The sequence below is a fragment of the Acomys russatus genome, chromosome 16, assembly GCF_903995435.1.
Source record: "Acomys russatus chromosome 16, mAcoRus1.1, whole genome shotgun sequence".
NCBI lineage: Eukaryota > Metazoa > Chordata > Mammalia > Rodentia > Muridae > Acomys > Acomys russatus.
The window spans coordinates 333,104-349,688 of record NC_067152.1 but is presented as its reverse complement, the minus strand read 5'-3'; the positions used below and the strand labels follow the sequence as shown (position 1 = coordinate 349,688).

Genomic DNA, 16,585 nt, shown 5'->3' with positions numbered 1-16,585 from the left:
TTTTAAATTAAAAAAAAAATTTGCTAGCTAGCAAATGCAAACCAAACATTCATGCATCCATCCACTCATCCCTACATTCCAACCAAATGGTTTTAGGCTTACTCTTACACAGCTTTGGGCTAGCGCTGAGGGACTGATGTGAAGCTTATGTGTTCCCTGTCTTCCAGGACTACATCATGCTGGCACAGACAAGGCTTGAAACACTGGGCTGACAGACAGCTACAGACCAGCTGCCACCAGAGCTGTGTCCTCCTTGTCTGCCCTCTGACGGCAGGTCAAGGGCCAGAGACAGCTTTATCTGCTAAGCTACCCTGGTGGCCCAAGGAGGCAGCTTTGACCTCCCTTCTCTCAGAACGTCTTTTCTGAGAGTAAAAACAGGTGAGTGATTTCTCATTCACTCTTGTGCCAGCTCTCCTCTTAACGCCTGCTCTTCTGTTCTTCTCTCTTCTCAAATGAATGGTTAAGTGTGCTTGAGCAGGTACAGACACATGGGTAAAAACTAGAATGAAGTACCTCTCTCTTGAGAAACCCACATCTGCTCAGAGGCATATAATATTGCCCTTTTCTTAAGCCCCACCGCTCAATACCCATGTTTAAATCTATATTAAAATATTGTCTCAATAAACTCCCAACTTCATTTTATAACAAAATAAAAAATTGCTAAAAAAAAAACATTGCATACTATTTTCTTTTAATGTGTGAAAGAGTAGAAGCACAGTCCTCCACTATAACAAATTCTATAGTCAAATTTCCCAGGTTTCGTGAAATAGCAGGGGTTAGTCAGCACATCTAAGGGTCATGGTTGAGCTTTACCCAGGAAAATTCCCTTCTTATTATGGTGTTTCTTCTGCCACATAAGTAATGTATACTCTTTTTAACTCTAGCCTAAGTCCTTACAATGTTCAGGATACTATAGTGGCTAACAGCATACACAGGAATAAAAAAAATTCTCCTGCTCCATAGGCTTTTAAGATGCCTCAAAATCCTCACCTTCCAAGTTCACGACACTACTGCTACCAATTTACCCAGCCCCATGTGTGCCAGGTACTGTTCTAGACACTCAGAAACGGAACCTATCCATTCTCCCCAAGTTTCAGAGGAAGCTCTAAAAATGACCAAATGGAGGCCCGGAAAGGTCATGGAACTTGCAAGGCCACCCATCTCTCCTGCAGCAAAGGCAGGAGCTACTCTAGACTTTCTGCCAGCCCCACTCCCTTGCTTCCACCCTACACACGCCCCTACTCCAGGGAAAGCAGAGGGCAGACTGTGCTCTTACCTGATCACACTGTCATGGATGCTGATATTTTCCTGTGACATATTCATGAGGAGATCTGGTAACTGAATGTCAACAAAAAAGGCAAGATCCCTGGGTTCCCAGCCCATATCCAAAAGGTGAAGCAGAGCTGTCTGAACACAGGATAGAGCAGGGAGCAGCGACCTAAAGAGACCACACAGCGACAGTTACCTGAGCCGCCCACTGACAACAGGGACAGTCTAAGTTGGCAGCCTGACTCGGTACTAACTTATAAGAAGGAAGGACTCCACACAAACACCCTTAGAAGCTTAAAAAATAAATAAGCAAAAAACCCAACAACTCTGAAAGGTGGAAAGTGAATCTGACAATGCGGGGGCATCCGACAGTGAAGGAGGCAGCAGCAAAGACACCCACTGATGACGGCAAAGCTAGAGTCACTCCCAAATTAGCCCAGGCTGTACAGGTATAGAAGGACCATTGGACTGAGCAGTTGTACCTGAATGACTTACAATGGAGGAGACAAGAATCTACTTTGTACTCACATTTTAATCCACACATAATATATCAGATACTGAAGATAACAGGCTATAAGTGATATCTGTGCTTAATTTTGTGCTTTTCTGGATTTTCAACATCAAATATGTATTTTGTTTATAATCAGAAAAAAATACATTTTTTTTCTCAAGAAATGTAAAGGCAATCCATACCTGTCATTTATACTACTAAATCCTTTAACCGCTTTGACCAAAAACAGAACAAGTTGATAGTACGTGTCTCGGATTTCTTTGTGTAGATCAGCTCCACAGCCTTCCAAGTGTCCAAAGTAACTAGAAATAGAGGAAACCACCATCTTAATATCCAAGACAACGTTGACTCATCAATCTTTATTTCTTAAACAAAACAGCCAAGAAGCAGCCAGCCGAACAAGGCAGCACAGAGACTGGAGTGAGCACAGGCACCGTGACTTTGACTGGAAGTCTAGTTGGGTCAAGAAAGCAGCCCCGCAGAAGTATGGAGATGGCAACTACTTATCTCTCTTTGTTAATCAAACAAAGCAACCATCTCTTACTGCATGAGTATGCCATGCTAAGTCACACGCTTTCCATAAGTTACCTCATTTACCCCTCTCCACACCAACATGACCTCAATCGGCTCTTCCTTTATTGATTAGTATATAAAGTGCCCCCCGTTTTTTGTTTTTTTGTTTTTGTTTGTTTTTTTTTTTTTTGGAGGTGTGTGTGTGTTTATGTGTGTATGTATAGTTTTGGCTTAGAACTCACAAAGACCCACCTGCCTATGCATTCCAAGTGCTGGTTCACTGGCTTTTCACACCTTGATCCTTGGTACCTAAGTGACTTCAACATCCAAGGGAACAAGGGCTCCATTTCTCTCTATTCTTTATACTCTTCACCGCCAAGGATTTTCAGGTCTGTTTCCTTAACTGACCTTGGCATCAGGTGACTGACTTCAGACCATGCTACTCTGCCTACAGTCTCCTGTCCTGCTCTACTGTGGACTTCCACACAGCCTTTTTCAATCCCAGTGAGCCCCAGCCCAGGAAGGTATCAACTACACCCATCATGCTGTCTCTACTCTCTTCTCAGCTTGGATTCCATAGCCCATCATCATATTCCCACGCCAGCAAACACCGGCTCCCTGGCCTCTTCCTCTTTCTATGACAAATTCTCTTGTACGAGGAATCTTTTATTATTCCAAAACAGTGAATGTAGGTGGAAAGACCGCCACACAACTGAGCTGACTAATGCTACTTTAAATTCATAACTGTCAATTTCTCTTTAAAAATAGTGTTTTTCTTTTAGGCTGGGCATGGTGGCACACACCTTTAATCCCAGCACTCCAGAGACAGGAGTAAAGGTTCTCTGTGAGTTCAAGGCTAACCTGGTCTACATAGCAAGTTCCAGGACAACCAGGACTAAAGAGACTATATCTCAAAAAATGAACAAAAAATTTTATTTTTAATTTTTATGTGTATGGGTATTTTGTCTCCATGTATGCATGTGCAACATGTGTGTACCTGGTACCCACAGAGGCCAGAGGAGAGTATTGAATCCCCTGGAACCGGAGTTACAGATATGAAGCACCATGTGGGTGCTGGAAACTGAACTCATATCCTCAGCCAGAATAAGGGCTCTTAACATTCAAGCCAACTCTCTAGCCCCTCACTCTTTTTCTTGGAGACAAAGTCTAGCACAGTTCAGGTTTATTTTGAGCTTCTACATTATCCATGCTGGTTTCAAGCTCAAAACAATCTTCCTACTTCTGCCTCCCAAGTACTAGGAATACAGGAAACACTACTACACTCTGCTTATAAACACAATTCTTTTTTTTTTTTTTTTTTTTTTGGTTTTTCGAGACAGGGTTTCTCTGTGTAGCCTTGGCCATCCTGGACTCACTTTGTAGACCAGGCTGGCTTTGAACTCACAGCGATCCGCCTGCCTCTGCCTCCCGAGTGCTGGGATTAAAGGCGTGCGCCACCACGCCCGGCTATAAACACAATTCTTTAGCAGACTGGCTTTCCCTGTTTTCATATTTATTTGTTTGTTTATTTATTTATTTATTTTTAAGATTTATTTTCTTTATTATGTATACAGTGCTTCACCTGCATGGACGTCAGCATGTCAGAAGAGGACATTAGATCACAGTATAGATGGTTGTGAGCCACCATGTGGTTGCTGGGAATTGAACTCAGGACCCCTGGAAGAGCAGTCAGTGCTCTTAACCTCTGAGCCATTATCTCTATTTAAAGCCTTCCTTTCTTTCCTTAAACAATCACTATCTTCTTCTCTATCTCATTTCACCGATGAATCTGGTCCTATCTTATTTTTAAAAGTAGAATCTTCATATAGGAATCCCTCATTTTTGTACCACTCCATCTACCAGCCAATGTTCACCTGTGCTGAACTGCTGGAATGTTCTGCTTTTACCTGCTAACACCAACAGCGCCTCCCTGACTTTTGCTGACTCATCTCTTCCAGCATTGTGTTCTAATACCTTCACATTTGCAGGTGCAGTCTTCATGGCAAAGCAAGCGCTTAGCAGGAGGGGGGCTCCGACTTGGAACTCAGCACTGCAAAATAATACAACCCTTGGCTGCTCACATCCTCTTCCTATCGCTGTCATATTTTCTTGTTTTTCTTTCTAGTGTTCTCTTTCTGCTTTACCATCACATCATCTTTCATTCAACTGGGCTTCAGGCCATAATTCACCAGGACTCACCATTCAAACCCACTGCCTCAATCTCAGTCTCAAACTCTCCCATCAGGATCCAACTCAACTGGCCCTTCTTGAGGTTGGAAGCACAGTCTTCTCTTGGCTTTTATGACACCATCACCTACTGCAAGGACCACTTTAATGGTCTTAGCTGACTCCTCTTTTTTCTTTCTTTCTTTCTTTCTTTCTTTCTTTCTTTCTTTCTTTCTTTCTTTCTTTCTTTCTTTAACTTCTAAATAAAGGCAGGCTTGAAGGCTCAGTTCTGGGCCACTGCCTGTCTAGGTTTCATCTGGTCCACAGCTTTAAATATTTTCTGTCTGTTGATGATAAGCAAATTCTACCCCTAGTCCTGACTTATTTGCAATTAAGACAGGGAATGGAGAGATAGCTCAGTAGTTAAGAACATGTTCATAGGGTGTGGTGATGCATACCTGTAATCCCAGCCCTCAGGAGGCAGAGGCAGGCAGATCCCTGTGAGTTAGAGGCCAGCTTGGTCTATAAGGCAAGTCTGAGAAAGCCAGGGCTACACAGAGAAACCCTGTCTTAAAACAAAACAAAAACAAAAGCAAACAAACAAAAAAGTCCAAACATATGGCCGGAAGAAAATATAAAAGTTTGTCCCATCTGTGTATTTCATACCCTTTCTCTCTCTCTCAGTGAAATGTGACACCATCCACGTAGCTACTCCAGCCAAAATCTAAGAGTTTCTTTCCCCATGTTTTTAATATCTTTCATTCTTCTTCTCTGTCTTACACAATTCTGTTTCCCAAATAAATCCTGAATGATGTTCCCTTTCTCTCAAACTTCCTAGTGCAAACCATCACCTCTTGCCTGTATTACTCCTAACTGCTTTTCTGCTTTTTTGCTTTGTTTTGTTTTTTCTGTGTAGCCTTGCCAGTCCTGGACTCACTTTGTAGATGAGGGTGGCCTCGAACTCACAGCAATCCACCTGCCTCTGCCTCTGGAGTGCTGGGATTAAAGGTGTGCGCCACCACACCCGGCTCTAACTGCTTTTCTGGTTTTCCCACTTGACTACAGAGCAGGCAGAGGCATCTTTCACAAACTTAAATCCACTGTGCTCCTCCTTCAGGGTCTGAAAATCTCCCAATGTTTCCCACCTGCAACTCAGCATAAAATGCAAGCACCCGGAATGACAGGGCCCTGCCTCACGCTGACTCAGCTTACCTACTTCTCCAGCTCATTCAGCCATGCTCTTTCTCACTGTCCCTTGGCCTGATTCCCCAGCAAGAGTTTCTTGTGCCCTTAGCATACTTTGCCAGTCTCAGCAGGTCACTCATCTTTGGTTTACATGCCACCATGTCCTTGGTCTACTTTCCTTGACCATCCAAACTGTGCTACTCTGCATGGCTGCCACATACTATATCAACTATCAGAGACTGTCTCATTTATTTAGAATACTTTCTCTTACTTTCCAGGCTCCACTAGACAGAGGCCTTGCCTGTCTTGTCACTTCTGTATATATAAATGTGTTTGGCATAGCAGAAAAAAAATTTTGTTGTTGCTGAGTGAAGGTTACAGCCACCTTGAAAGGTCACTGTCATTACTACAAATAAGCACTGCACTTAGCAGTGCACTTAGAGCCTTATGGCAGTGTGGGTACATGAGGAACACAGTTCTTACTGTCAGGTAAAGCAGACAAAGTCAGAAGAGGAACAAGCACATTCTTGGATCCTACTAAGAGGATATAACCCATTTTTTTCTTGAGATGAGAGAACATCTTAACCAGAAATATAAATTTGTGTCATATATGGCAATAATGGAGTTATTAATATAGAGGCCTATTAGGATTTCTGTAAAATGGCATCTGCTTGCTTTTCTGGCATATCTGTCACTTGTACTTACTTTGTAAAATCTTTCTGGCAGGTCAGAAGTTCCAGTAGGAAAAGTATATACGGTGGATGGAAGCAGTGAGGCTGCCCAAGGGATTCTGAACAATACTGAATTATCCTCAGGACTTCAAGGATGCTCTGTGCTTGGGCTTTCCGTAGAGAAAGAACCTTCACAACACTAGAGACAGAGTTCAAGTCAGAAATGCCCAGAAAACAAACCCTCCACCCACATTCTGAAGCCACATAAACAAAGGCAGTCCTCCTGAGAGGCCCTGGGAGTGTCAGTATGAGTGTGACCTGCAGTTAAACACCCAGCACTACAAGCCAGCGCACACCAACCTTGCAGAAGCTCAACAGTTTGTTTATTTTTAACAGTTTTTTTTTTTTTTAAATAAAGAGTTAAGGCATCTTTATTTTCTCCAAGGAGGCAAAACTTTATATCTTAGGGTAGGAAATTCCTCACTGACATAGACCTATGGACAAATAATTCTGTCAGAAAATATCAAATCCTAAATTTGTCCCTTAAAAAAATGAAAACAAAAAAATGAGTGGTAGTATCTTTTAAATCCAGGTGTGGTGGCTTATGCCTACAATACCAATACTCCGGAAGTTGAGGCAGGGGGATTGCTATTAAGTTCCTGGTTAGCCTAGGCTACAGAATAAGATTTGTCTCAAAATGCTAGAAAAGAAAAAGAAGGAAAAGGAGGAGGAAAGAGAGAGAGAGAAAGAGAGTGAGACAGAGACAAAGAAGAAGAAAAGAAATGCTTCTATTTTTAAAAAATCCATGAAAGCATTACTGAGATTTATGTTTTACACAGTAAAGTATACAATTTGTTTGTTTTTGGACACAAGGTCTATCTACATAGCCTTGGCTGTCCAGGAGCTCACAGTGATTTGCCTGCCTTTGCTTCCAAGCCCTGGGATAAAATGTGCGTCACCACACCCAGGTCCAGTTTCTCTTCAGACAGGGCCTCAGGTACTCTGCTTCCTGTGCTCCATCGCCCAAGTTCAGGGGTCACAGATGCACCACCACACAAGGTCTTAACACAGTGCAGAGATCAAATCGAAAGCTGCTTCATGCTGAGTGAGTACTCTACCAACTGAGGTATATCAACAGTGTATCAATCTTAATATTTCTTCAAGGAGAGAGAGAAAAAACCCAAACCAAGTCCCTTATATCCTGAATATCCTAAACAAGTCTGGATGTACTCTAAGTATTATTGGTTCATTTTACTTAAAATATTTTCATTTAAAAAATTTTATACAGCTGGGTGATGATGGCACACACCTTTAATCCCAGCACTAGGGAGGCAGAGGCAGGTGGATCACTGTGAGTTCAAGGGCAGCCTGGTCTATACAGCCAAGGCTACACAGAGAAACCCTGCCTCAAAAAAACCAAAAGAAAAAAAACCCCACCAAAACCAAAACCAAGTATACAGTATATTTTGATTATATTCTTTCCTCTATCCCTTATTTGTTCATTTTAAACATGAATTTCAAGCCTTTGACTAGACTGGGTACCTACAACTTGAAAAGAGAAAGTGCTGGAAGAAAAAGCCTGACTCACCTCTCATGCGAGAGTGACTGATCCTTAATGAAGTCCATGACATCCTTCAGCACCGGGTATTTCTCCTTGATTGTGGGGATGGGCCGGGTCTCCTCCATGGATCTGAAAGAGAGCAGCCGGAGTCGCCCTCGGGTGAAGGGGGGCCTTCGGGTGGGTGTGGATGGTGATGAGGGCTCTTCAGCCATGGACACTTCTGCAACCGAGGGGCCACTGCTGGGTGCTAGCTTCGGCTGGATCTCCAAGCCAGGACTCTTGTCACCTGCAGTTGGGGTGGCTGCTTCTGTATGGGACGCTGAAGCCTGGAAATGCTCTTCCACCACAGAGCTTGTCCTCTGGCATCTGTCAAGTGGCTGGAGATGATCAATTTCATCAACAGGCACCAACTTATCACAGTTTCCTTTTGAACTTTTGCTCGTGGGCAAAAATTTCAGTAATAAGAGACTTTTCTGAATACATTCTTTTGCTAAGTGAAAACAAAACAAAACAAGAAATAGTCAAAATTAAAGTTACAATCTATTTTCAGAGAAAAAACATCTATTTAAGCTTCATGATTTATGGCAAGAAAAGTTGTCATGAATGCTGAAACATGTGTGTTTTTAATTTCCTAGCTCCACACAGCTCAATTAAGACAACATGGAAGGTGGGGCACCTGTTCCCAGGTTCCAACAGGAAACCCCATGGCCTAGCCATGGTGGCTGTTGCTGGCACACTCACCCAGGCTCTCTGGGTTCACCTCTGCAGCTTCCAGACCACGTTTCTCTTCTGCCTCACTCCCCAGGCTCAGCAGGGACTTCTGCTTCATCTCTAACTGGGGAGATGACAGGAGGCACACAATTAAGCTGTCAGACAGAGTGGCAAGTGCAGCCATGGAAAACTATTTCAAAGGCACTTGGTGCTGAGACAGTAGAGAACAACAGAGCTAACATACGCACTCAAAAGCTGTTTTTGTTTGTCCTAGGAGTCTTTGAAGTAAAGGAAACCCTCTTCACTACGTGGCATCTGAAAGAAGTCTGTGCCTGTGACTTCACTATTTTAAAAACTGAGGACTAGAGACCCATAGCTCAACGACAGAGCACTTATCTTGCAGGTGTGCGGTCCTAGGTTCAATGCCCAGACCTCACAACTAAGCAAACAAATAACTACAACACTGTAGTGAAGGCCCCCCTTCACCCGAGGGCGACTCCGGCTGCTCTCTTTCAGATCCATGGAGGAGACCCGGCCCATCCCCACAATCAAGGAAAAATACCCGGTGCTGAAGGATGTCATGGACTTCATTAAGAATCAGTCACTCTCGCATGAGAGGTGAGCCAGGCTTTTTCTTCCAGCACTGTCAGAAGGGCCTTTCTTTAAATCCAATAGTATAGACAAAAAAAAAAAAAAAAAAAAAAAAGTGGAGATCTAGGAAAATAGGGTTTTGCTAGGGTCACATATCTAATTTGCTGCAAAGGTCAGAATCTGAAGTCTATTCTACACTGAATACAAGGACACTCCCAAGTGATGCACCCTTAAAGAGAAGGATGTTGAAGACCAGCATCAGCAATGGTCACAACATAAGTCATAATGCTGAGAGTTTTAACAACAACAAAAGGCATATCTGATATATTGCTAAGGTCTCAAGGTAAAATCCTAGGCTATACCAAAGCATAATCTACAACATATCTAGTCAACTGCTAAATCCTTTTAAACAGCTATTTGTGGTAGCTGACTTCTCAGATACTCTTTGCCTTCCCATTTTAATTAGGAGTGCTTTGTTTCCTCTGTAGATACTCTTGATTCTTGATTACATTTTTGAGGGACGCACATGCACCCTATTATACTTGTAGAGGTTAAAAGTAATGGTGGTCAGTTCTCTCTTCTCTCAGGTCATCAGGCTTAGCAGCAAGTGCCTTATCTTCCAAGCCATCTTGCCAGATCCATACTACTCTTTCCTTCTTTACCTTTTTTTTTTTTTTTTTTTTCAATACTGGAGCTTGAACCTAAAGCCTTGCACACATTAGGCAAGCACTCTGCCACTAAGTTACATCCCCAGCTAATTCTCCTCATACCATTTTGGTGACCATGCCTTTTAGTTTCATTTGAGGGATTCTGTTTACCTCTACACATCAATATATTTGAGGCATTAGCCATGTTCTAACCCATGTTAATTATGTCCACAGTTGTGCATTCCTGGATACATCCACATGCTTTAAGAAGAACTATTATAAATGATTTGAGGTTATCTTTATCTCTGCTTGATGTTTATATTAGTTCCTTTACTGAATTATCCAGCTAGATGTATCAGATAATGATTTCCAAGCTCAACATCCCTTCTAACTCTCATACCCAAGACCACTTTTCCTATACTGGTCAATACTTCCACTGTCTTCCTATAACGAAGCTGGGACTAACCTAATCAACTCCTTCCATTCATCAATCACATCCATCATGTAATCTTCTTGATTATTTTATGTCAATGGCAGAAGCCATACTTAACTACTGAAATTAATCTCCAGTTTTCCATTTCATTATCTATTCTCTATCTGGTTATTCAAAGATTTTTTTTCTTAATCACTATCCAATATTTAAGACACATGCAAATATATAAAGAATAATAACACTAGTGTACAGGTAGTCATCTTCATGGCTAAGAAATAAAAACAGTTCTCTTCAATTTGGGGTTTTTGGGTTTTATGTACTTGTATAATTTTATTATGTATTTACATATATAATATATAAATTTGGTTTGTATTACTTTACATAGGAGGTTGGAAAGAAAGCTCTGGGATAGAACCCTTGCATAGTATATATGAAACCCTGCATTCAATCACAACTTCATGGAAAGGAAAGCCTTACCATCCATATTCGAATCCCATCTGCCAGGGAGTACACCTGGGAGAACTCCTCAGTTAGGGCTATCTTGCCCCCGCTGTTTACTAGGGAAAGGAGAAGAAAGGAAGGGATTACATTCAGCGGGCACACTCACTACTGCAGCACTAAGCATTAAGCCTCATTTCCCCTGACACACACACTGGGGTGGCACAACATTACTGCATTCTCCATGTCATTTCAATATAATTTTATTCAAACTAATAATTTCTGAAACAGCAGTGTTTTTCTTTGTTTTGTTGTTTGTTTTTCAAGACAAGGTTTCTCTGTGTAACCACTCTGGCTGTCCTGGAACTTGATCTGTAGTGCAGGCTGGCCTTGAACTCATAGAGATCCCCCTGCCTCTGCCTCCCAAGTGCTGGGATTAAAGGCGTGCACTACCACCACCCAGCAGTATTTTTAAGTGCACAACATGTAGAAAAATAAGATATAAAGAATACCAAGAGTAAAAAAAAAAAAGCCTTTAATATTAAAATTAAATTTAAACATCTTTGACACGGGGAACTGCAGAGATGGCTCAGTGGATGAGAACACACATTGCACTAGTAGAGGAGCTTTGGATCACAACACCCACATAAAAAGCTGGGTATGGCACGTAAGCACCTATGACTCCAGCATTCTAGGGTGCAGAGATGGGAGGATTCCGCGGCTCCTCAGGTGGCCAGCCAGCTTAGACAAGAGTTAGAAAGCAAGCCAGCAAACAAACAAACAAAACAAAAAACCCACTCTGACACGAGAAGCAGTTCATGAAAAGTATAAACAAAAAGTCTGATTATTAAAAAGTTTACCTTTAAAACAGATGGTAAATACATGACTATATCTAAGGCCAGATAGATAGGTAGAAAAATGTTTACAGAGTACTATGAGGTAAGATTATAGTTCATAATATGTTAATTTTTTTCTTTTCTTTGCAAGCCTCTGTAAGAATGAACACAATTTTTCTAATTAGAAAAAAAATACCACCACCACCCCACACACACTTTTAAAAAAATCTCTGAGGTCTGCTCCTTCTCCTTATCAAAACCAAAATCTGGGCTAGAGAGATGGATCAGAGGTTAAGAGCATTGACTACTCTTCCAGAGAAGCCAGGTTCAATTCCCAGCACCCACATGGCAGCTCCTAACTCCAGTTCCAGGGGTTTTGACAACCTCACACTAATGCACATGAAATAAAATAAAATTACTTAAAAAGAAAAAACCAAACACAGGAGCAAAAACAAAACAAAACAAAACAAAACACAACACCAAAAGCTAATGTCCTAGAGCAGGGTGAAGCAGGCGATGAGGCAGCAGGAGTGTGATGCTGAGAAAAAGACATGGTCCTGGCCCTCATGCAGCTTACAATCTAGTTGAAAATCTCTCCTATTTTCCTGACTCAGAAGGAGTCACACTATGATATCATAAAATTAAGGCAGCTCAAAAGATTAGTAATAACCCAATTGGAGACAACAATGGAAAACAGTTACAAAAGACCATTCTTAATGTAGTTCAGTTTTGAAGAACTCTTAAAAGGTTCCTAGATATGATGCATGTATCATAAAGGCAAAAGTGGAGGGCCAGGCATGGTGGAAACGGCATGGGCAGATGGGTCTCTGAGTTTGAGGCCAGCCTAGTCTACATTGAAAGTTCCAGGCCAGCCAGGGCTACAGAGTGAGACCCTGCCCTGTCTTTAAAAAAAAGAAAAGAAAGAAAAAAGACAGTTGTAGAAAGAACTGAGACAAAACTTTCCTCTTCCAAACTTGTAAGGAAGGCTAGGGTACAGCTCAGTGGTAGAGTGATTGCCAAGCATTACAAGGCTGGGCACTTGATCCCTTGTACCCCAAAACCAGAACAATAAACAAGGGAAGGTATTTTAGAAATAACTTGTGTCTACCAAGATACTTCTTGTTCCCTTATTTGACCAAGTGTTTCTTCTCTACTGCAAATATATATGAGGTAGATATGTGATTTGACCCTTCCCCTGTCAGGACATTTTCTATATCAGCTCTTGACCCATGAGGCCTTTATTCCTCTAATAAAAAGTCCCACAAGTAACAGCTTCCTGACTATAATTTGACTACAAACACAAATATGGGTTTCTTTCCCAAAACCATGCAGATGACCTCTCACTTACTGCTCAGTGAAGATATACCCTCCCATGTATCACTCAGGTTTTAAAGTAGTTTTTCTTGAATGGCTTTTAAAAAGCAGGTAAGATGTGAGGAGTCCTTGAGATATTTTGGCAAACAGGAAATTAAGCGAAAGCTAAAGGGCTGAGCTGCACAGGCTTCAGTGATCGACATATGTAATAACAACAGGAGCCAATCACCTGCTCTAATAGAGGAAGCTCTGTTCCTGCTTAATTTATCTGCACTTGAAAGAACATGAATCCTGCCAAAGTGCTTAGAAACCCAAACCTCAGCTTTCTGTATGGTTTGAAATGCTTTTCTCCGAATAAAGATTTAGAGACATCCCTCCCCTGAGCCCCATTCCTACTTGTGGACAACAAGGAAAGGTATTGCAGAAAGGTTGTCTGAGCGTGCTGAAGCTGGGGCTGTTTTCTTTCAATTAAATTTCTTGGCAGTTTCCCATCTAAATTCTGGATAGGCACCTGCTAACTCTGCAGATCATGGCTATCTGACACATACTGTAAGCTGCTAGGAGCTAATTGTAAATTAACCATTAATCTCTTGCCTGGCAAAGGAGAACTGACAAGATAAGTTGCACACATAAGTATTCTAGAACCTCACACTTAGACGGGCCTTCTTAAACCTTAGCAATTAGCCTTCAGACCAAACATATTCCCTGTAATGAGTTACCATATTTTTGCAGCTTCTCATATAAATCTGGAGTGCGATACACCAGAGCGGCAAAGGTGGCGTTCACAGCTTGATCAATAGTGGAACCAGCAACTATATCTGTCTTTGGGGCCTGTTTTCTACATGCCTGTATGAATCCTTTGAAAAGTTCTGAATATGGCCCACAGAAGTTCTGAGCAGGCTCTGACTGGGCAAAATCAAGGAGAAAATGGCGACAGGGATCATCAGGGATGTTCTTGACCTAGAAGCAAGAGGAAACTCATCACATTTAACACATTCATTTGAGGGAAAAACGAAACAAAAAACAAAAACAAAAAACCTCAATAAACACCTACTATAACAGAACAGAAGTAAAAACTTAACACAGTGCATGCTCACAGGAAGCTTAAATCTATATGGGAGACCAGACGGATGTACAGGTTTAAAAAGTAAACACAAATAAAACCTAAGAGTGTTAAAACTAGCACTAGCATAAAGCAAAAGCTCACCCAGTGCCAAATACCTAGAGGGGCACCAGTGCTGAGAATTCACAGGGCTCCTGGCAGGTCAGAGTAATTAAGAAAGGGCTCCTGAAGAACACAGGCTTAGGGATGGACACTGAAGGAAGGGATGGATGCCTTGGCCCTGAGACACAACCATTCGCAAAAGTTGAGAGTCAGTGGGGAGACTGACCTGGCCTGAAGTCTCAGCTGGGGAGTGGTGGGAACTAGAGTCAGATAGGTAAGGTGAAAGGAGACTGTAGAGAGCCTTGACTGTCACACTGAGGATTTAGACTTCACCCTGTGAGCAATGGGGAGCCATTAATGGTGCTTGGTAGTGGAATGACAAGATAATGCACTGATTAAAAACAAAAATGAAACAAAACAAAAAGAAAACCTTGGTAGGTCTTGATGTAATAATGCAGGTGCAAAGAGGGGACCTGGAGAAAGAGGGAAGGACAGAGATGCATATCATAAAGAGGAAGCTACAGGGCTTGCCGCTGACTGCATAGTAAGGGTGACAACAGGGCAGTGGTGAAGAAGGTTCTGGAGCAGTGGGCGAGGGCTACGCAAATAATGACCACTGAACAGTCAGGTCGGGACCATATTTTGGTTTCACTCTTTGAAATTAATGAGAGTCAGGGTGTAGAAATGGAAACCCATAAGAGAAGGCCAGAGTCTGGAGAAGAGAGAGGGCCAAAAGGATTATGGGATTATTCTTACAGGTGGGACATTAGTTGAGGGCTGAAAAGATGAAATCTTGGGGGATTAGGAGAAAGAAAAGAAAGCCTGAATATAGCCTATCCTTTAGAGAAGGGGTGGGGGAGAGGACAACAAAGAGGGAGAAGGGGCAGTTAGAAAGAAAAGACACTAGACTATCATGGACAGAAGCACAGGGGCTGAAGGGTGGTAGGTATAACTGAAAGAATGGACACTAGAAGAGGAAGAACCACTGGGTTTGGAAATAAATCATGAGATAACCTGGGGAGGGGGGTAGGGGGAGAAAAGTGGAGAAAGAAGGAAAGAGAAGAGAAGAATGGGAAAAGAGGGACAAGTATAGACAGAGGAATAAACTTGTTCTGTTTTAAAATATGAGCTGGGCGTGGTGGCACACGCCTTTAATCCCAGCACTAAGGGAGGCAGAAGGCTGGTGGATCGCTGTGAGTTCGAGGCCAGCCTGGTCTACAAAGTGAGTCTAGGACAGCCAAGGCTACACAGAGAAACCCTGTCTTGAAAAACCAAAATAAATAAATAAATAAATAAATAAATAGGAGGCTGGAGAGATAGCTCAGTGGTTAAGGGCGATGCGTGCTCTTCCAGAGGTCCTGAGTTCAATTCCCAGCATCCACATGGTGGCTCACAACCATCTATAATGTTATCTAATGCCTTCTTCTGCAGATAAAGCACTCATATACAATAAATAAAATAAATAAATGTTAAAAATATTATATAGCTAAACTAAGTGCTACAGTTCAGTAGAAAACAAAAGAGACAAGAGAATCATTTAAAGTGTAACCCTGCAGACACTAGAAGCACACCAAGAGAGAGTCACTGAGCACTGACTATATATTTCAACACTTCACTGCAAACTTCCAAACTGTATTCAGGCCCCTGTTATACACAGTCAGGATAAAAATAACAATGGTGGCTTCAGCCTCAAGGAGCTGGCAGTCCCATGGAGGTGACAGACATAAGCACACTGTTTATAACTTAAGGTAATACATACAAGCCACAAGTTTCCACCCAAACAGAAAGGTGACAAAAGAGTAAATACCTCCTTCCCATCCTGGTGTGGGAGCGTGGGCCAGCTTGCTTCCAATCCCGACTCTGGACAGATCTGATGCCTGAAAACAGGTTTCCACAATGGCGAGTTCAGGACCGAAGCCAGTTTTGCCTGTGATACTGCCATGTTACTGCCTAACTCTGCAGAGAAAGGCAGCTCATCAGATTTCTACTTAATTCAGTAAAAACTCTGAGCTGAGCCCCCCCCCCCAAAAAAAAAAACAAAGAAAAAAAGGAGGAAATCACTTACACTTCTAAGAGTGGACCTGAGCCACCTCATAAGCATACACCTTGGGTCGGCCTGAAGTGTAAGCCCTGAGCACTGCTGCTCTGTTAGAGTATGGCGGAGACTTGTTTGCTTAGGAAGTGGAAAACATATGAAGCACCTCTCAGGCCTGACGGGGCCATGTAGGAACACTACGCATGGAAAACACTCACCATTTATAAAGAAGCTGTTCTCACACACAGTAACACTCACCGTAGGCACAATTAAGCACAGAAGCAAGTCTGGGGAGATATAACAGGGCTGAGCAGTCATTGCCAGGTGCTATGATGGAAGAGGTTTCTATTGTTCTGGGTTTTTTTGGTTGTTTTGTTTTCCCATATGGCATTTTTCTATGGCATTTTACTTTTACCATGGGAAAAACTCAAGAAATGATATAGAAATATAATAAAATAGAAAAGAATTGAGACAGTATCGCACTATATGGCCAATAACTCGCCATGTAGACCAGGCTGACCTCAATTCACAGAGATCTA

General features: G+C 42.1%; 1 protein-coding gene across 1 annotated transcript in view; it reads right to left on the bottom strand.

Annotated features, from left to right (window-relative positions):
* Positions 1-16,585, bottom strand: part of Zzef1 (zinc finger ZZ-type and EF-hand domain containing 1) — a 124,697-nt gene that overhangs the window by 46,525 nt on the left and 61,587 nt on the right. Inside the window, exons 25-32 of the mRNA XM_051157899.1 lie at positions 15,819-15,967; positions 13,566-13,806; positions 10,736-10,815; positions 8,618-8,711; positions 7,904-8,366; positions 6,350-6,514; positions 1,963-2,082; positions 1,277-1,438 (exon numbers count right to left, since the gene is read on the bottom strand). Coding sequence (XP_051013856.1) covers positions 1,277-1,438; positions 1,963-2,082; positions 6,350-6,514; positions 7,904-8,366; positions 8,618-8,711; positions 10,736-10,815; positions 13,566-13,806; positions 15,819-15,967 — 1,474 coding nt within the window. The remainder of the gene's footprint in view (positions 1-1,276; positions 1,439-1,962; positions 2,083-6,349; positions 6,515-7,903; positions 8,367-8,617; positions 8,712-10,735; positions 10,816-13,565; positions 13,807-15,818; positions 15,968-16,585) is intronic.